At 44.3% G+C, this 20,648-nt stretch overlaps 1 protein-coding gene across 2 annotated transcripts in view; it reads right to left on the bottom strand.

Moving 5' to 3' along the window:
• The window catches only part of LOC119446385 (neprilysin-1-like), a 93,588-nt gene that overhangs the window by 35,674 nt on the left and 37,266 nt on the right, over positions 1-20,648 (bottom strand). For both annotated transcript variants that reach the window (XM_049664104.1, XM_037710808.2), the window contains 3 exons: positions 11,684-11,808; positions 6,094-6,159; positions 3,311-3,422 (listed from right to left, as the gene is read on the bottom strand). In XM_049664104.1, the coding sequence (XP_049520061.1) occupies positions 3,311-3,422; positions 6,094-6,159; positions 11,684-11,808 (303 nt within the window). The remainder of the gene's footprint in view (positions 1-3,310; positions 3,423-6,093; positions 6,160-11,683; positions 11,809-20,648) is intronic.

The following is a 20,648-nucleotide window of genomic DNA, read 5'->3' as shown; positions in this document are numbered from 1 at the left end:
GGCACCAAATGTTAACAATACAGCACGTGACTTAATTACGTAGGAGCTCGATGCTGTGTTTTCAATGTCTTCGTCTCTCAACTGACCTCAACCCTAACCTTTCACCCTCTACTTTCCCTCGCCTTTTTTGTCATGGAACGGCTCGCTCCTTACGCCACCGTATAGACGCAGAGCGTCTGCTTTTCAGATAAGCAGACGACGCAATCGAAAGCAACCAGAAGTTCAAGAAAGTGTCACCGCCCCGAGCGATGCCTGCCGATGAGCGCACGTGCTGGGGTACCCCGGTCGACTTTGCGTCAGGATCGCCCATGTGCGACCGGTGTGACGCAGCTATCGGGGCGCCTGACCGGTCGCTGGTTTCCTTCGGCGTCGCGCTTGTCTTTGACGGCGACGGCGGCAGTGGCGGTATACGAGACGGCGACGCGGCGCGTTCAAGGTTAGCGGAAGCTGTGGTCACAGAATGGGCGGCTGGTGCGTTGGCTGCGCTGAGGTGTGTCGTCTGTTCTTGCGAAGTTGGCCAGACGGAGGAGACACGGATTGGATCTTGTTCTCCGTCGCCTCTTCTTCGTCGAGACCCTCCTATGTGTAGTTGTTCGTGATCGCGATGCTAATGAGCGACGGAGATTTAGACTGTCGGCCGGGATGCTGCGGAAAGGCAATACTAGCAAAGATAGATGCGTGCCGAAAAAAAAAAAAGAAGAAGAAAGGACCGTAAGTGAAGATAAACGATAAATGGCGGATGCTTGGGGCGATGGGGCAAGTGCGCTTATTGCTCTCTGTTTGGTGGGATTTCAACATTATTTTTCTATCGGCTAGAAAGCTCGTGATCTGCGCGATATGGCGTATAAAGCGTTTGTTTGTTTTTGGATCGAAGGCGGCCGATGATGACGTCTCTGATAACTGGATTTCTGTTTTCGAATGTGTCCCCGTTCGAGCTTTAGCACCATTAATCGCGACGTCGTGGCCTGGCGTCGTCACGAAAGTATCGTCTGCGCGAATAATTTGGACGCGGCTGCAGTTGCGTCTGTTTTCATCGCTCCTGTTTAATGAAGCGAGACTGATGGAAGTGATTTCGCTGGAAGTAAATCGTTTATTATGAAGCCTTTGAAAACGATAGGCGAGCATGAGCGCTGACAGAAAAAGCTATTTCTTTAAATAATTAGTTTTGACGTTGTCTCAACACACAACACGAAGCCCACGATATTAGTTTCAGGCGTAGCAAAGCACTGCTGTTCTCTTTTTGACAGTTTACTCGCACTGTTTTTTTTTCTTAAAGACCTCAACCGGTTAAAATTCCACGCAATAATACGCATAGAAGTTATACGACGCAGTCATCATCCTTCATCCTGAGTTACTAGTTTTAATTTTACATTACCGCCGTCATTAGCATGAACATTATTAACGGAGCGGCGCTAGGTAATCCCTTTCTGAATACAATATTCTAATTTCCTGTACAAAGCCATTGTAATAGGTTATAGTGAATTAACTGATCACACTTATCATCGTTGTATCATCATTGCCCTCCAAATTACGGCACTATATACAGGAAAAGAAGGTCCCCTCGTAGAATTATCGAATGATTCCTATCTTGCAGCAACCAAGCCCGAGGCATACCCGCAATTTACCGAATTTATAGTGCATCAATGTCAATCTCTGCCATCATGCACTGCCGTCCTACACAACACTGAAATCCATTCTGCACCCCTTATCCATTCTAAGCCCTGAGCCGCCTGTCCAATTTCACTTCATTCTGTTAAGAACATCAAACCGGTGGTGCGTCCTAATCAACACTTCCGCCTTCTCATTTCTCAGCGTCACCGAATTTTGTCGAGTCATCATATTTCCTCGGAACAAGATTGCGTACCTGCAGGCGTTTACTCTGCACTCTCCTAAGCCCATGTTCACAAATGAGGAAAAAAACGAAAGAAAAAAGTTTTTACACCAGAACTGCTTACATAAGGGAAAGCCCGCAGCAAACCGTGATGATGGACATATCAACGAAGCTGGCCGGCGAAAGACTGTACCGAACCAAAACTTTGCTAGTTCGGCCCCTGAACTGCTAATTTTGTCATGACGAAAGAGCATACATACGAAAAAACTTTCGCGACTTCAGCAAAAACAACACGAAGTTATTGCAACGTGCGCTAAAGAGAGAGAGAGAAGAGACATTATGCCTCGCAAGTCTGCGCATGCGTGTAGTCTCGGGCCCACTACCACGTGCGCTATCAAAGCCTGTTCCGTATGCGAGAGGAGAAGTGTGGGTTTTATAAACGTGGGGTGCACGTAACTCTAACCCATGCTCTTCTTTAATTCAGCGCGCGTCTTAATAATAAGGAAACCCGAGAAGCGGCTGAGTTACGCACGCTTTGAGCAGTCCGTTGTCGCTGTTGTTCGCGTTGTATAAGGAGGGACAAAGTTACACTCGGGGACGGCGCTGTATATAGTAAATCTGTCTCTTGGCGGGTGTTGAAAGCAAACCCGCAAACATAAACTTTCGCGCAAACGATCGGAGACTTGAAAGGAAAGCTGAATACAACGCTAAAGACGAGGAAGCGGAAACTGACAGGCGAGAGTGTAAGATGTAGAAAGAAACAAAAACAAAAGTGACGCGAGCTGGCGAAAAAAAAAAAGAGTTAATGCGCTTCCGGCGGAAATTGAGACGCAGAAACGGGGGCGGGCGCATGTTTTCATCTGCACCACGCGGCGCCCCCGACAGGCATTCAGGAAGCATCATTATCATCATGTCCACCGCAGTATACGGAGTAATCTCGAAGTGGTTTCGAAGTACCTTGCGTCAGCCAACGCCTTAGTAAGCCTCGAAATTTTCCAGTTTTATCGCAGCAACCTAATTCTCTGCACTAAAAGTGTCGCTTTATAGTTCGTTTTGCCGGTCGTAGGTGGCGAGACAGTCAGTAGACTCTCCGGCTCTCGCTACTGGGCGCTCACTGTGCCCGGGGTTGAAACAATGTACCTACGGGTAGTTTCGCCACTGGTACGTGATTGATCTCGAACTAGTCTATTAGAGTTTCAAAATGGGTGCCAAGGAAATGGAAGCGCAGTTGAGGAGGGCCGAGAAATAGTTGGTGCGAAGAAATTAGGAAATATCCAGGCATAACTGGAATCAGCTAGCGTAAGACAGGGGTAATACGAGATCGCTGCGAGACGACTTTATCCTGCAGTGGACATAAACATAGGCTCACGACGATGATTTGATTGAAGAGCTCTAGTATTGAGTGCGCTTAACCAGTGTAATGCTTAACCCGCACGCTCGCTGGCCGTTGCATTTGTATTTCGTGTCGGCGGGTCTTACCTGGCCCGTTCGTCCGGTATAGGGTTGTTGCGCATCCAGTTGTTGCACACGAAACCGTAGAAATCCTGGCACGGGTCGACGCTCTCGTCCATCGACTGCAGAATCAGTTGTGCTGCAAAGAACGCAATCGGGAAAGACAAATTTTTGATGAACAGCGTATGTGCAGATCCAAAACAATAGTCCGAACTTAATTTGTCTTGCACGTTTTTCCTTGCTTCCAGCTGGCAAGCTTGTTCACCTTGTTTCAAGGGGTAAGCTGAAAACCTCGTATTGCCTGTGGAATTGCTCTGACTATCCTAATGGCCGCAGCTGTTTAATAATGTACTACTTAGGCAATCTGTCTATATCCTTCGTGCTGACTACTTAGCATTTTTTTATTGCTATAGAGACGAAGATGCATGAAGAAACCGTAACCGTGTGCTGTCGAAGGCTTCTCCTTCTCACTCGGTTATTAAATTATATAAGATAAGAATCTCAAGCAAAATACATGAATTCTTGCACTATATTTAATACAAAAATAAAACGGAAGAAATATTAAGAGTTCTAGTTTATTATAGAATTGTCCCTTTGACAGTAATATCATTCAGTCTGTAATGAAAGAAGCTAACAAGCTCATTTTATTTTTATTTTTTCTGTATTATGGTTTATAGTCTGTTGGGGGTAGGGGAGCCAAACGTTGTATAGAGAGAAAGTGAGAGAGGCATAAAGGAGAGGTGCCTCAACTTGCACCAGTAAGGTATTGCAAGTATAAGATAATTAAGTATGGACAGTCTAATAGCATTAGACTGTCATTAGACAGCAGTCAATAGGAAAAGTTTTTTTTTTCAACTCGTAAGCACACCGTCTTGTCTTGCGCTGTTCGCTCGCTTATGTAGAGACAGCTGTCCCTCGGCACAATAACTTCTACAATAAGAAAAATTAAAAAAAAAAGGTTTCGCTCGAACAATTTACTACGTGGAAGTTATATACCGGAAAACAATACGGGAGAATAAATTACCAAGGTCAATGGTAACGGCAGGCACTTAAGGTAAACTGCTTTCGTTGAGCACCGCACCATATTTCCTCATGGCCCTATCCGCTGCATACTGGTGAATTTCAGCGCAGATGTACACAAGGACTGAAGAAACCAGACGACAGACGAGCGCTCCTGCGTCGTCTCGTTTCTTCTGTCCTTGTGTATATATGCGCTGAAATTCGCCAGTATGTCGTTGCCCGACCAGCCATGTTACCTATCACTGCAATTGAATTGATTCGATCTTCGATTCTTCGATGAGCCTAAGCGCTTGTACGCGCGCTTCGCGTCCGTATTTTTGATTGGCGTGCGTATTCAAAATACGGCCAACCGCTGACGAATAAGAACAGCTGACCTGGCGCTGGGCCGCGGTATAGGACATAGTCGCCGGGTCATCGACGCTGGTCAACAAGTTTCGACGGACATTGCGAAATGTTCATTTGTCTTCTGTGAGCAAAGCGGTTCGTTTATTCGTTTTTATCCTCAAGTGGGCAGCCTCGATACCCATTGAGCAGTAGAATTCGGATCAAAATATCAAAGTTCGTCCCTGCTGATGTAGAGCGGTTTCTTCTCAAAAAAAGTACAAGTTATCGCAAAAAGACGTTCAAAAGCAAATATTTGAAATCGAAACTGATCAACTGACAGTTATAACATTAATCGCTGCGACGATCAGTGATCCAGCCCGCGTGACAATAGTATTGCAATAGATGCAACACTCTTTCCACCTCCGTCAGAATGGGCCGCTGCCTTAAGATATCGTATATAAACAAACGCTATAGCTGTAGCTCTTTTATTTTTATTTTTCATTTTCTTGCCGTTTTATATCATTATGCTTTGAAGTTATTAAAAATAAGTGTTCAGCAGTCTAACTAGAGCGCACATTGATGTTGTATCCTTATAAAAATTGCACGTCATTTTGCCTCTAAAATTTCGCTTTTGCATTTCGAAACAACGCAGTAACAGAATAGCTAACCATTGGCAAAAAGCTTTCTATACAGCTATGTTGTGGAAATAATATCGAATCATCTGCAAGGGGAGTCAGCTTCTGGCTTCAACAACCTTTTGAACTTTAAAACGTTTGAGATATCGTTCATCTACACGGCAGTGAGAAACGAAAGTTTACTTGACAAGATAGGAAGGAAGGTTAGCCTGAGATAAACAGTATGGTTCACTCATTATTGGATCACCTAATAATACTCGCCATCATTTACAGCTTAGCTATGCGTTGAAAGGCTGGGATTACTTTTTTTCGCATCAATATATCTGCCTAGTTGTTCATGTCAGACACTTTTTCGCGACACGCATCTGTTTTAAACAGTTTGAAGTTGTCTTTAATAACAGTGGACGGTAACGGATGCACAGTCATGTTCAATACGAGCTGCAACACGTGGTCCTTGGTCGAATGCACTTCATGACTGCGCGGCGGCGTACGACACATAAAGAGAAGTTTGAATAAGTACTAGTCATTGCAACGATGTCTAGTTCTCGCGTTTTTCGTATGTCGGCGCCACCGTACAGTCTTGGGGGCCCCTTAGACTATGGGCATCATGCTGCAGTTCATATTAAACGCGACTGCGCTTCTAGCCAGCTACTATGCTCTGGTGCAAAGTGAAAATAGAAAGAAAGGAGAAAAGGATGGTAGAGGACGAGGAAGAGGTAATAGGCGAGGCGTAGAACTAGGGGATTATTCAAACATTGTACACCCCAAATATTCATTCTAAATAAGCAATAAAGCAAAGCAAGGTAGTTGATGTGTGAAGTACCAACTTACCTCGCTCATGACAAACCGTTGAGTTGCAGACCTCTGTAGATAGCTCCTGGCTTCCTTTTTTAAACGCTGCAAAGCAAACGTACAGAACGCGATGTTATTTATTGTCCTCTCAACTAGCCGTGCAGTCAAAGTCACTCCTTAGTCGGCAGCTTGAGGTGAAGTTTGTGCTCCGTATAAATTATTTTCGTGCAAGAAAATGACATGACACTATGCACGCCGTGCACACAATGCTTCTTTGACATGTGTGCCTACCCGTGATTGGTCATAGCCTGTGTTTAGAAAACTGTCTTGAGGCAAGTGTGTTTAGGAAACTGTCTTGAGGCAAGTGTTTTTAGGCAACTGTCTTTAGGCAACTGTCTTTAGGCAACTGTCTTTAGGCAACTGTCTTTAGGCAACTGTCTTTAGGCAACTGTCTTTAGGCAACTGTCTTTAGGCAACTGTCTTTAGGCAACTGTCTTTAGGCAACTGTCTTTAGGCAGCTGTCTTTAGGCAGCTGTCTTTAGGCAGCTGTCTTTAGGCAGCTGTCTTTAGGCAGCTGTCTTTAGGCAGCTGTCTTTGGGCAGCTGTCTTTAGGGCAGCTGTCTTTCGGCAGCTGTCTTTCGGTAGCTGTCTTTCGGTAGCTGTCTTTCGGTAGCTGTCTTTCGGTAGCTGTCTTTCGGTAACTGTCTTTCGGTAGCTGTCTTTCGGTAGCTGTCTTTCGGTAGCTGTCTTCGGTACTGTCTTTCGGTAACTGTCTTTGGTAACTGTCTTTTGGTAACTGTCTTTTGGTAACTGTCTTTTGGTAACTGTCTTTTGGTAACCGTCTTTTGGTAACCGTCTTTAGGTAACTGTCTTTAGGTAACCGTCTTTAGGTAACCGTCTTTAGGTAACCGTCTTTAGGTAACCATCTTTATTTTAAATGTCTTAACTGTACTTAGGCGCCAACAGAAATTTGCACAAATAAATAAAAATTGGTGGCTAAAATTCTTCCCACTCTGCAATGTAAGGAATCTGGCCCAAACTTTCCCTCCTTAGAATCCTAATACATAGCCATAGCGATTGTATCTTTATTACGCCGATAGCTATCATAACTGCTGGGTGCCCGAAGGCTAACCAATAAAGAAACGCCATTTCACCGGAGAAGTATTGTGAATACCGCTCCAGTACACCTGTTGTGTTCAGGAAGTGCAGCATTATTTCCAGGGTTAATTACAGCAGCTATTTCAGGTTTAACGAGCTTTTATCGTTATCGTCGCAGTTTACGCTGAGCACGAAGGGGCACTTTGCTACACTAAATCTTTGTCGGTTGGAAACTTGGACAGTTGTGTGCACAATGTAGATTCTTTCCCAAGGTTCGGCTATTTCTCTCTTCCCAGCGGCGTATACGTGTAAACAGGCAATTAGCAGAGGTTGCAAATTGTAATTTTTGACAGAGCTAAAAGTGAATTACTTGTCACAGGACACCAAGAAAGGGCCGCTGTGGTAGGGTACACGGTGAATCTATATGCTTATTTGTGGGAACTGTCTCCGGAGCTCAGGTTACTTGCGTTTAATCAGTAACTCGAGAGTGCGTAAGTTACGCCGCAGGCCATGAATACAAGCAGGCGTTATTGGCTTTCAATAGCTTAAAAGTGAAACGCGACAGTGCGACTGAGTCGTTACATCCGTTGGTATTTCTATGATCACAAAGTTAGAAACGCTCAAAGAAAAAAACACTGCTTGAGACAGTTGTCTTTTGGCAACTGTCTTTTAGAAAACTATCTTAGAAAACTATCTATAGAAAACTATCTATAGAAAACTATCTATAAAAAACTCTTGAGCAATATTTTTACAAAACTGACGTGAAGTATACATGCAGCTCTTGTTTATCTCTATACCGCTTTTTGGGAAGTCCAACTTTTTCCTGCATCAGAATAAAGAGTTTCTGTGTCGCTTTTTTACTAATGGTTCCTTCCGCAAACACAGCTACGAATGAGTTAGCTGAAAAACCTGTCTCCACTTGCATTGATATGAGGCGCCGTGTCAATTTGGCCACTGTTCAAACGCCCCGTCTCGAGCCTTCTGCTTTGTATGCAATGAGGCGAAAGAACGCAGAAGGATTCACGTCTTCCTGGAGTGTTCATATTGCAATTGCAACGTTTGCTTTCATTTTAATGAGGCCTTTGTCTTAGACGCTCAACTCTCTTACTCTTTGTATTTCGGCTGCAAGTGCATGAAGACGACACAATCTGGACAGGCTTTGGACAAGACAGAAAAGGGACTGGATGGGCGTGCCGTAACCGCGTTCAAAAAGATATTTAATTAGCCATCGTTATTCAGTCGTGGATCAGCATTATAAACAACATAAAGTGGTCTTCGGAAGCTGGAATTTTTAAGTGATTAGCATTTTTCGAAAAAGGGAAGCCTCGTTCCTCGTGTGAAAGCCATGTGAACAGTGTTTATCGACTCTCTGTAATCTTGTTTGAAGATAAGCACCTGGATTTCAGCGAACCTTTTCCACCTCTGCAGTTACAACAAACTCCAACTATGTCTTCTGTGGCATTTAGCGCATACTATGTGACGGCCGCGGTTGCAAGGATGTTCCACGTCTACCGATGTGACCGCGCGAGGCGCTGACTAACACTCCCACCGCTAGCATAAGCACACAAATAACGAAGGAAGTGGACAAATGCTTGGCGGAACGTCACAAACGTAATGCAGCAGAACTGAGTTCGGCTCCCGCTTGCAGCGAATGGTCTTTTCGTCCAATTTCATTTCATTTTCCTTTATAACTTATACATTTGAGTTACCACATAATTAGTTTCCCCTTTGTCATTTTCTGGCTCCATCATTTCTTTTCTTCATACGACTCTAACTAACAGACTATCGAGCCCTCAGGAATTCCTTTCTCGCTTATTGCCGCAGAAACTGAAGATTATAAAAGGCAAAGAGACAGCCGATTGCGCGTAGTTTCCGACTAATTAGATTCGACTAATTATTTGACTAATATATGGCTAATACGAATAATTAATTCGACCAATTAGACTAAAGCAGATTTCGACTAATTGTTTCAGAGCACTTCGGCAACGCTATAAGGGGAGAATAATACAAGTCCTAAAATTACCTTTCAGGTTACGCGGGTTCCAGTAACGATATTGAAGTGTTATAATCGCTACTAAAGCTTCCTAGATTTATCGATACATCTATTACGCTGTCTTACGCGGCCTTGCAGTCTTGCCTGAGCACCGTGAAATGACCTGTCAGGAGACCCCTTAACTGTTGCAAGTGCTTGTGCGTATACTACGTGCTTGTGTACTACGTATGAATGTGAAAGTTCACAGGTCACCCTCGTCACCTGGAGTACCAGGCTTCTAGCCAGGAAAACATCTCCAGAGTCTATTAAAGAATGTCTTGGTCTCTCTCTTTGTCCCGATGTATCATTGTGTCTATATACACCCAAATAAAAGAGAAAAAGAAAGACGCTCCATACAGCGATCCGGATGATCTCCGCGTTTTCCTCAGTAGTATCTGTCGACGACGGTGCAATATTGCAGTGAGTTCCATCAACGTACACTTAGGCAGCGTGCTTAGCAGCTCGTTTTCTCGTACTTCGGTTTCTGAGCGCGCTTGGCGCTGAGCGCTCGTCTGCTTTCACCGATCGCTTAGATAGTTCCGTCTGCGCGCCGGCGGCCATTGCTTAAATGCCGATCGAGAAATGCCGCAAGCGCCAGAATTAAGTCGTGCACAACCAGCGAGCCGTGCAGCTGTCTGGCGAATAGTTGCACCGTTGTCTGCACGCACGCTCGCGGATTTTGCAAAATTTCCGGTTTTTGCGTCGCCGGCACATTATCTGTTCGCTTCGGGAAACGAGGGTCAAAGAGGAGGTCACGGATCCATTACGATCGCCAGCTTGGTAGCGAGCGTCGTGCCAAGGTCTTCGCTGATGAATGCGAGGCATAAACGGAACGGTATACACCGCCTAAAGCGGGATATCCCCAGTGATATCCATTTAGTTACGTAACCTAACACTCCAGAGTATTGCTAGGCTATCTGCCATTACTTTTTTTTTTTACCGGTACATACCACCTTACGCGTATGGATCCCCTTTATATGCAGAGTCTTAGTGCAGAGACACTTCGGCGTTATCGTTTCCCTCTGTAGCCCGTCTCACTATTTAGTCCGTGTCATTATAAGAGGGAACACTAGATTCTCCATTTTAAAGCCAGATATTTGTCTTGTCCCATCGTTAAAGTCAAACAAAACGTTGCATCTTGGGGATTGTTTTCGGGCTTGCAAACGTTCGCGGTAATCGTTGCTTGAACACACAGTAAGTGTCCCCTTTTGAAATTGTCGCCGGCTGCAACGCTCTTTGATTCTACTGTAATTCAGGTCTCAACGTTGAGCATAGCCAACCTGAGGTTACCTGGCAACAAATTCAAAATGCGGTCCAAATGGAACCAAAGGATCACATGAGTCGTTCACACTGATCTGGTAATTGTGAATTCCTTCAACCTAACTATGGCATGGAAACGAGGGTGTTACACGTGTACACATTAGCTCCGGAAAGACAAATGTTTTGAGTTTTGAGAAGGCCATCAAGTCCCTATCGTGCAAAAACATGACAGTTTAGGAGAATTGTAGTATGACTCGTCCGTTTGGAGACATAACTATTTGACGTTGATGCTGAAAGTAGGAGAGCCGCATATTAGCCAAATATTTTGTAGTGAGTGGGCCCCATAGTAGCCAATTTGGCACAAAGCAGCCAAACCTGGCAACTGGCGTAAGCAACCTAGACGCACTTACAACAAGCCGATGTGTTTACATTTTCTACACTGTAGTCCCCCCCTGTTTGTCTTGTTATAACGCCTTTCATGTCTTCGCGCCGCGTTTCCGTGATCTCGAGTGTATTCAAACTTGTTTTCTGCCTAACGCGTACATTTATTAGCGCCAATCTCGGTACGGAACTGACAATACAAGTATTGAGAGTGAGTGAGAAAACGTTGGCACGCACCCGAAAGTAACACGAAGCTGAAATATTGCCCACTTTCCTTTTTTTCTTAGCCTGTCTTTCCAGCTCGCGCATTTACAAGGAAATCAAACGGTTAATAGATGTTCCAGAGCTTCGAGTTGTCGATTAGCTCGCCCTCGCCCCACCAACTGCTAGTCTTCCAGTCAGCCGAGTTGGCAGAGCGATCGTCACGGAACGATCGATGACGATCGTCACGGAGCGATCGCTTAGGGTTGCCAGACCCAGGAAGAATTTTCCTTAAACTGCGAAGCTTTTCTCTCCTAAGAACCTGTTGAGTGGTTTTCTTCGTGGCTTCAGTCTATCTTCAAGTAAACGCTTCTCTTTTTATTTTATTTTTTTCACAGACCTACCTGCAGGTGTAGGTTTTCACAAAACTCGTTAGTTTAACCGTGACCGCCACTATCATGGCGGCGCGCTAGGACTTTCGGCGTGCACGGTGATCTCGGACGCCGGGTTTAATACAGCTTATCGAAAACTTCGAAGCACGACTGTCCCGCAAAGTATTTTGAGAAAGGTCAGTTCCGCATCATCTACCGATCGTTCAGAGGACGTCACCGGAGCAGGTCTTTACACGTGTTTGCGTTCGAGTGGCGTGTATCGCACCTTTAGGCTTGGCCATGGCCAGCGTTGTGGTCGCGATGAGGACGATGGCGATGACGATGAGGAACCCAACGCTGAACAGCAGGCACCGTTCCATCTTCGTCCGCCGGTTCCACCAGGAACGGCCACTGCAAGTGCGCAAAGTCAGTATGAGTTTATGACGCTGCATGTGTTGAGCACAAGTGGTGATGAAACTGAGAACTAGCACCAAGAAGTAGTTGCTATAAACGCCTCTTAGATAAAGTAAGGTGGACAATTCAGGAACCATAGCGTCACGATGTCGGTGCGGTAGTCCATGCATTCAAAAGGCAGTTCGAACAAGCGAATGACGGTTGTTATCGCGATAATAAACCTGTTTTTAGGCAGTATACGCGCTTTTCTTTGGAAACGGTCGGTCCGTTGTCCTTTAGGTTACATTTTCCTTTAACCGAAGAAACTAGAGACTTCAAGTCAGTGAAGTTAGACGCTTCAGCTCCCAGCCTTATTGACCCTTTGTCGCCTAAAAGAAGCCTCTGTAAAGCTATTCATGCTCGGTTTAATAAATTTGTATCGCCCATCGCACCTATTGTTAAGTCTTGTCGATAACGTGCCTGGTGAGCCACACTAGATGTCACTGATGAAGCGTAAGAACTAGTCATGATAGATTTTATTTTGAATTATTATTGATATATCTTTATCAAACTGGCCACGAACATTACTGCACAAAGCGCAACACATGGCACAGAAAGGAGAATAAAGAAATGAAACCAAAGAGAGAGAGAAAGAAATATAGAGAGAGAGAGTAAATAGATAAACGAAAGGCAGGAGGTTCACCAGGACTGAGCCCGGTTGGCTACCCTACTCGGAAGAATGGAAAAATGGGAGAAAAAGGTCAATAAAAGAATAGAAAATCCCCTATTGATATCGTTGACGTAGTGATAGTTATCTGCTTTATATTTATATAGACAGTCATTCTGCCTGGTAGCATTCAAAAATCGCAGTAGCGCTTTTGTGGCCTTTTGTAGCTGCAACAACGCGAAAATTAGTGCGCGAAACAATACACACAAATTCCATGAACTCGCAGCAAAGGCATTCCTCGAAAGCATAAGCAAATGCAAGCACCATAATTTCTAGCCTTGTGGAAATAATGCATCCTATAAGGAATGCGGCAGAGTTCGCCGCCCATTCGCCTACGTGACATCGAATCCCTAGGCAGGCTGCTAATAGAAGTGTGAAGTCAATCACTCACCTAATTCTCATTAACGAGAGAGGAAGGAACAGCAACATGAACCAGAAGAAAAACAGCTACAATAATAAATTGCCAACCTAACGGAGCACAGGACATGACTCTATATACACTCAGTGACCTGTCCCGGTTGGTCCTGTCTTCTGTGCTAATTTCTGATCTCCAATGAGGTAAAATGAATGCTCAGAAAGTTATGACGTACAGGAGACAGCAGACAAAGGAAACTCGCTTAAACTTAAATGCCGGATAAACGAAACATTGGTATCAATTGTGATTGGCCGCCCATAGTGTTCGCAAGCTTGGGTCAAACAAAACCCAGACTTTTTTTTATTTTTTTTTTGTGAACTTCGGTGCAAGAGACCTTTAAGCAAAACTACCACCTACATCATCGGCTTATGGACCAGGAAAAATTCGACATACATGTCAAAGTGTGATGCTATAAATAGTGAAGAAAATCCAATCCATGAGGCGGTTGCAGGAAAGTTGTTGCAAATTAACGCGCTCGAAGTAGCAAAGGTCTTTCCTTGATGAGGACTTCGCTCGGTGACTAATGATCCTTGAGGGGCAGAAGAGCACTAGACGGAGTAGGCATTAGGCTACCAACTTCAGCTTCATTCACACCGCTAGGAATAAGAGACCTCAGATAACGTTTTCATTACCTGCTCTGAGGAGGCAGCTGAAATATGTAAAGCTCGTGGCGAAGAGTCATTCTATAATCGAATACAATGGTATCACTGTCCTAGAGCGCACTAGTGTTTTGGACCACATGGCAATAGGTGCAGTTGAAAATATGAGGCGCAATTTTGAACGCGAGGATTGCCCAGAATAATATTTTTTTTTGCGCACGGACACAACCTTGCACTAAACAAGCTACAATGTTAGAAGCACAGTGGATTATTTTTACCACAGTGATATAAAAAACGCTGGTACACTTTTTGAGTAAAGCGATTCTTAGCGGTTCTTGTGTGATTCGCTTAAATGAAACTTCGAATAATATCTACACATTTCTCTGTGCCGTCCAGTTCCCTTTAAGCCACGTCTATGGTATAACGAGTAAGTGACTGTGAGGCTCACTTGCATTCTGCTTGCTAGCACGAAGAACATATCAAGCTTACTTAGGACGAACTGGTGGGCTAGTTGGTTAATCATGATGAATATGGCAGCTCTCGTGTTTGTTCGCGCTTTGTTGCGTCCTTGTTTTGAAGTGCGCTGCCACATTCCATCATATCAAGCTTAACAATTAATTACAGCCTTTGCCAAACGTACACGGGCAACTCCGCGCCATCAGCACATATGTCGTTCTAGTGTGGGGTTTGGTTACGGTGTGGTACGACACTGCAAACTTCTAGATGATGAGTACGAAAATTGGTTTCGCAGTCCCTAGGGTTTTATTAACTTAAGGTATACCATAGAAACACCCTTAAAGAACTTGTAGTAAACCTAGTCCGTATAGTTCTTATCTTTTGTTTTGTTTATACATATAAAATCGTCTACATAATTTTCTGTGTGACATTATTGGTCCATGTGCATTTTTTTTTCAATTATGAAAATAAAACTCATTTATGATTGGTTACTAATATATAGAAATTAATTAATTGAACTCACGACACTGTGCAGTAGTTCTGCAACATTTTTGATCACTTACAAGAATGCTTCTAGCATGATGCTTACATTCAAAGTATTTTGCTTGCCAGGGAATTTATCATTGGCCATTTAATTTCGCTGACAACATATGTTCGCTTTTACGATTGGCCGGCACATGTTAAGAAATGTTGTAAGTTACGAACTCCTTTGTGAATACGAACCGAATATTGGCAAAATCGCTATCGCTCACGTTTCACAAATGGCAGAATACAAGAGGACGGTAACCTACAAGGAAAACAATTTTTTTTCCCGAATAGGAATGCTACAAAGAGGCGGTTGCATGATGCAAATAGTGACGTTGGTCAAGCTTCATCCACCATAGCGTGTTTTCAAAACAAAGATAAATAAATAAATAAATAAAATTTGAAGGTCAAACACCGAGGAAACGTTTTCCTCACACTTAGGCCCGCACATGGATGGTCGAACGCCACTCAGGATGTTTTCGAATAGATGTTTTTTATCGGGCGTCGATTGCTCCGCAGAAAAGCAAAGACGTACCGGAAACTTTCTTTTGACTGATCTATCGGTCTTCCTCGCTGCCTATTGGCGCAAGCGTTTGGTGTGTATCTAACACAGTTCAGCAATGAAAAAGAAGAAAAAAAAAAGTTACGAAAAATGTGCCGCAAGGTTTCCGGGCTTACTTTCGTAAGATATGGCCTCTCGCGAGTACATCCCAACGTTTACAAATCCGCCGTCTCATGCGCAAGTGTTCTTTTTTTTGCCATTTTGATGGAGCACCACCACATTTCGCTGGGCAAGCTGAAAGTAGCGCCTCAACCGTTCACCTCCCAGTCGCGCTGTTTCCGAAACACGGATTCGGCGCCATCTCAGACCTCGAGTTGCGTCAACTCAGAGTGGCGTTACACACGGAGAGAATCTTTACCTGAGCAACGTTAACAATACTTTCGGAGAATTGGTGCAGTGTAGAACTAGCCCTTACGTTTCACAGCTGCTGCTGCTGTTCCTTATGTATTTTGTTGATTTCACTACTGCATTCCGCACGGCTCTGCTCATAGCTTGCACTGTAGTTTGCGAGCAACCTTCTTATATTCGTTTCTGTTTTACATGTTGCAACATCCAAATAAAGAATCGACAGTATTTATTTCAAGTGTGTTCCTTGTTTGCAATGTTTCTTTTCTTTCTTTCTTTCTTTTTTTTTCTGTTTGCAGTTCGCGCCACTGCTCAGATAACAGCCTGGCTAACAACAATAGTAACATCTGGAAAGTCGGAGTTGTTACTTCGTATGTTCAGGTCTGGTAGGAGGTCTATTCTACTTTGCTGCAGCGCTGTTGAAGTGTTTCTCGTGGTGAAAACATCTGCGCAGCTTTGTAAAGTGAAGCACGAGAAGGTACAGTCCGGCACAGAAGATCACGGGACGCGGTATTCGCGAAGGAGTTGAATTGTCGCGAAGCCTAAACAGATATCCTCGAATCAGCGTCTTTCTCTCCCCCTCCCCCTCTCTACGTGTAGGGTATCATGCTGTACAAACTCTAGTCAAGCTACCTGCCTTTTTCTTTTTTTCATCTATCTCTCATCAGTGTGCAGTAAGTGGCCTTTGCAAGAACAAGGCACGATGTATTAAACTAGAAGCGACGTGTTTTAGCAGAGCAGAAATTCACAGTTTGCTGCGTCACCCACATTCCGTACACTTTTGTGGCCGTATATAAACATTTGAAGACTACAGAGTGCACGAGCAGCTTCGAAACATTGTATCACGACAAAGTTGGGACGAGAAGCAATGGCATTTTCTCGTATTTTCCAAGGATCAGTGATGTTTGATTTTCTCATAACGATCCACTTAGTAGGCCATGGCGGCCGCATTTCGATGGGGCCGAAATGCGAAAACACCCGCGTACTTAGATTTAGGTCCACGTTAAAGAACCCCAGATGGTCAAAATTGCGGAGTCCCCCACTACGGCGTGCCTCATAATCAGAACTGGTTTTGGCACGTAAAACCCTATCATACTTTTTTTTTTTTGTAGTCCAAGCACTACAACAGCGAATGTCGGTCAATCCGGAGACATGCAGCCAGTGAAGCGAGTCACACACTTGAATTCGCGCGTTGCGCGCAAATATATTTCTCGGAGCCCAAAATGTTTAGAGAAATACAATTTCATTCCCGTAATTTGACGGCGTGAACATATTCGGAAAGAAAGTGTAAATGACGCCAGAATGCGTATAAGCTTGCTAATTCCGTCGTTACAATAAGTTTCTTGTCAACGTGGACCCTTGATGTCCAAGCAGGTGTATCTCTTGCATTTTGTCCGGGTGCAGCGTGTCGGGATTTTCAGCGCCGGATAGTTTAAAATTGTAAGCGACGATGATAAAATTGTAAGCGACCATGAAAACGCTTTAGCGGAGTCCCCGAGCCGGCGTCTCATTTCAGCATCTTCCGAAAGTGTGTACCCGGCGGCTGAAGGAGACGTGTTTGCATATCTTTTCCCAGTGGACGTGTGTAAACTCACCAATGATTTTGTGCAAAATGGAGCTCATGCTCTGAGACGTGAAACCGTCTCGGCACACACTCGGCTGAGTTGCGCGACTTTATATTTAGACTATCGACTGCTGCTCAATCACGGGGCACGCAGCGGTATATAGCTGAAGAGCCAACTCCGGCGAATACTGATTTTGGGAAGTGCCTATCATCAATAGCCAAACTAAAAAAAAAAAAAAGGATGGATTCAGTATTTGCGAACTGCACTTAAGTATGCGACACTGCACATATGACTCCGTAACGAGGGTTTTCGTATTGCATATGCATCCAGTGTGTTCTCTTACATACTTCTATACGGTCGACTGGAGAGTTGTCTTTAGGAAGCATTCATGTTCGAGCTATACAGGGTATGGCATGCTTATTTTTGGATGTCGTAAAGCGTGCTTATAAGCTCGCAGGCACCGCGATATGCATCGCCCCTTCGTCATATGTCTACCAGGCTTATCCAAACTAAACAGAGCTTCAAAGGAAGATGGAGACGAAGTAGGCGGCAGTGGTCGAACAAGGAATATTCGAAAATGGAGCCAACGTTTCGGCAACGGGACTTTGTATTGGTCAAGACCTGACATCAGCTCATCAGGGCCTGACGAAGACAAGACACGTCCTGACATCATCTCGTTATGGCCTGATCAAGAAACTCTAGTCTGAGACACCTTTTGTTGAATCACTGTCGATCACTTCCACGGTTATTCATTTTCTCTAAACGGGCAAGTTTACCTCTATGCTTAAAAAGATTAACTCAAAGCAATAAGCTCTCGAATAGTAAGTACGCGTCATGTGCGAAAAAGAAGTGCAATTTGCGCAATAATTTTTGTTCTACTTTCACTTTCTCGAAAACTGTCCGTACGAAAATTTGTGTAACTTTCACGACGCCCTTCGACCAATGGTAAAGTTACCCATGGTTAAAATGATCTGGTGCAAGTGGCCCCTGGTCTACAGTCTCGCGACATGAACGTAGCAACCACTCAGAAGGTTGCGGAGTTTGATTTTCTTTCTTAAAAGATTACTTTCACGCCCGTGAGCACTAAGTATTACTCGTATCTTTACAATGTGAGAAAAGTGCCCAACATGTTGGCCCGGCATGCATTAATTATGGGCGCGATTTAGGATACGTAAATCGAGGCATATCGTAAATTCAGCGAAGTGCGACATCTCCCGTAGACTTCGAAGAAAGGCGTCCACGGGTTTTCTATAGACTGCCTGAATAAGTTATTGCTAGAGAAAACGAGCGCCAGTTCTCGAGAAAAGCAAAGACTTAGTGAAATGCGTTTTTCACAGTGCATTACTGGACGCGAGTACCTCGTTTGGAAGTTTTCTCTGCCTCGGGCGCTTGTCTAACTTCAAGAATTCCATTGTGATATAATTCATGTACAAAGGTCGTCTATGTTTCTGTCTATGTCATTTAGATAGCCGGAGGGCCTTTATCATGCAACAGAAAGCATAGTACAAATGTTTTGTTATAATGTACACACAGTGCAGCTTCTTGCTTAACGACGAAACACCCTATCCATGAGCTGAACGAAATAATCTAAAACGCTTCTAGAACGTGCTTAACGACGCTGTGGTACTTGAACAGGGTGCCTGCGGGCACTTTGTTCGTTTACATTGGTTTGCTACACTGTCGGTGGCAGCTAATCGAAGTTTCGCTTCTTACCAGCGCTGAACTCTTACTTTTCTCTATTAATCGCTTCTTTTTAGGGTTATGTTTAGCTACTTTAGTATAACACAGAAGTTTATTTCCTCTTGCGGCAGCTTGCTGATAAAGAAAGTAACCTTAATGACTTCACCGTTCGCGAATATTCGAAATGATGTGGAAAGTATAAAGTCTGCTGTACAATGGGGCTCGAACATTGTTGTCTTTGTTCGGTTGGTGGCTTGATGGGCCGAACAGAAACTTTCCTAACAATTCGCCAATTGTGTTCCTCCTTCTGCGTCCTTTACGGCCTGTACCTCGCGCACTGCGAGGCATCTTCGTCTCCACTTCAGACATGAATGATTTAAAGTTGTGGATTACTATTTTAAATCTCGAAGCTTCTAAAGCTCTGGCGACTTTCCATCGAATAACTGAGACGGAACAGATCATGGGCTGCTTGCGTATCCGCTTGAATCATCGACGTCCACACAGAGTACAAAAGGATGGAGCACAAAGGGATATGCTTCGAAAACCTGCACTCAAACTCCCAGCTCCTCTTTACACAACTTGTTTCTTTGTGTCGTTTTAATGGCTTCTGGTTTTCCGCCCAACTATTGAGTTCGTGAGTTTAAACTTCTATGTGTATAACTGTTGATGTTGCCTCGTCTACTTTCATTGCTTTTTCCCCACTATGACATCAATATATCTCCGCTCATTGTTTGTTTTAGTCTGCGAGCAAGTTCATTTTATGTCTCTCTCTCTCTCTTTTTGCATGTTGCGGCATTTTTATCTTTCGAATATTTGTCAGATTTGAATATAAGTGATGCCCGAGTGCGGATTTTTATGGAGCAAGGGCTATATGGAAGTTCGGAACCTGTACTGCCTGCAGTTGATCATCATTGGCTAGCACCCAATTCTATTGGCGTTCACTGCTGTGAAGCGCATTCGCGCCAGAATGACGCATATGGTCGAATGGTCATGGCCACGTCGGTCGGATGCATTGTGCGCCCACGTCTACATGCCTTTTTTCGTCGTGTGTCACGTCGTAGTAGTCATAACTACTTACTGACATGAGGATTGACCGACTGCAGGAGCACTTTTGCATTCCGACCGCATCGGAACGCGGCTGCCGGAAGTTTAACCTCGACCTTGTAGAGCGGACGAAAGCCCATGTCACCTATAGCCACACAGGCGGGCACTTATCCTCTTTCATGCCATTAGGGCACGCGATTCCTTGTTGGGAAAAACCAGCCGTTCCATATGCTTCGCTACTGCGACAACCTCTTCTGATTAGGCTCGGCTTCGCAAGCAATACTTGTATTTCAGAAATTCTTAATATTCAAAAGGGTCCATCACAGCCGTTAATGAGACCTGTCTCAGAATCGAAAGTATGTTTAGAATCTAGAAAATCCGGCTGCGACACCTCATGGCGATAGTTGCAAGCACGAACGTTGTGAAAGACACCTACAGCAAGCATGTCCCTTCCATGCAAAGAACTGTCATAATGTCCACACATGGGAAAATTCATATACTCGGACCAGGGACTATAGTGCCGAGTCTGGGTCCCAAGGCGCTTTAAATTTTTCTGAGACACGGGTCTCAACTAGATACTTTAATTATGTTTCTTATGTGTATATTATGCGTATATTGTATATCACGTGCGTATCATTTCATTTATCATCGCATTAACATGGATTAGCGTCGCAGTGGTGCCGCCAGGCATACCTATCCAATTTTCATTAAAGAGCCTTCCCGTATCTCCGCAACACGCAAAAAATTTGCAGGTTTCCTTCGAATGTGCGTGCAGCAGCGCAATAATGTGATGCGCGGGCATATTCAGGAAACATTGAGAAAGTTGTTTAACATTAAAATTTACAATAATGTTTCCGTTCTCTTTACATTCAGGCATTCGTTTTTATCCCAGCGCACCATCGCGCCACATATCATCGCGCCTCCATTCACAGTGGGATGA

The sequence above is a fragment of the Dermacentor silvarum genome, chromosome 3 (assembly GCF_013339745.2).
Source record: "Dermacentor silvarum isolate Dsil-2018 chromosome 3, BIME_Dsil_1.4, whole genome shotgun sequence".
NCBI classification, from domain to species: Eukaryota; Metazoa; Arthropoda; class Arachnida; order Ixodida; family Ixodidae; genus Dermacentor; species Dermacentor silvarum.
Note: the sequence above shows the minus strand (reverse complement) of the source record. Positions and strands in the feature narration are given on the sequence as shown.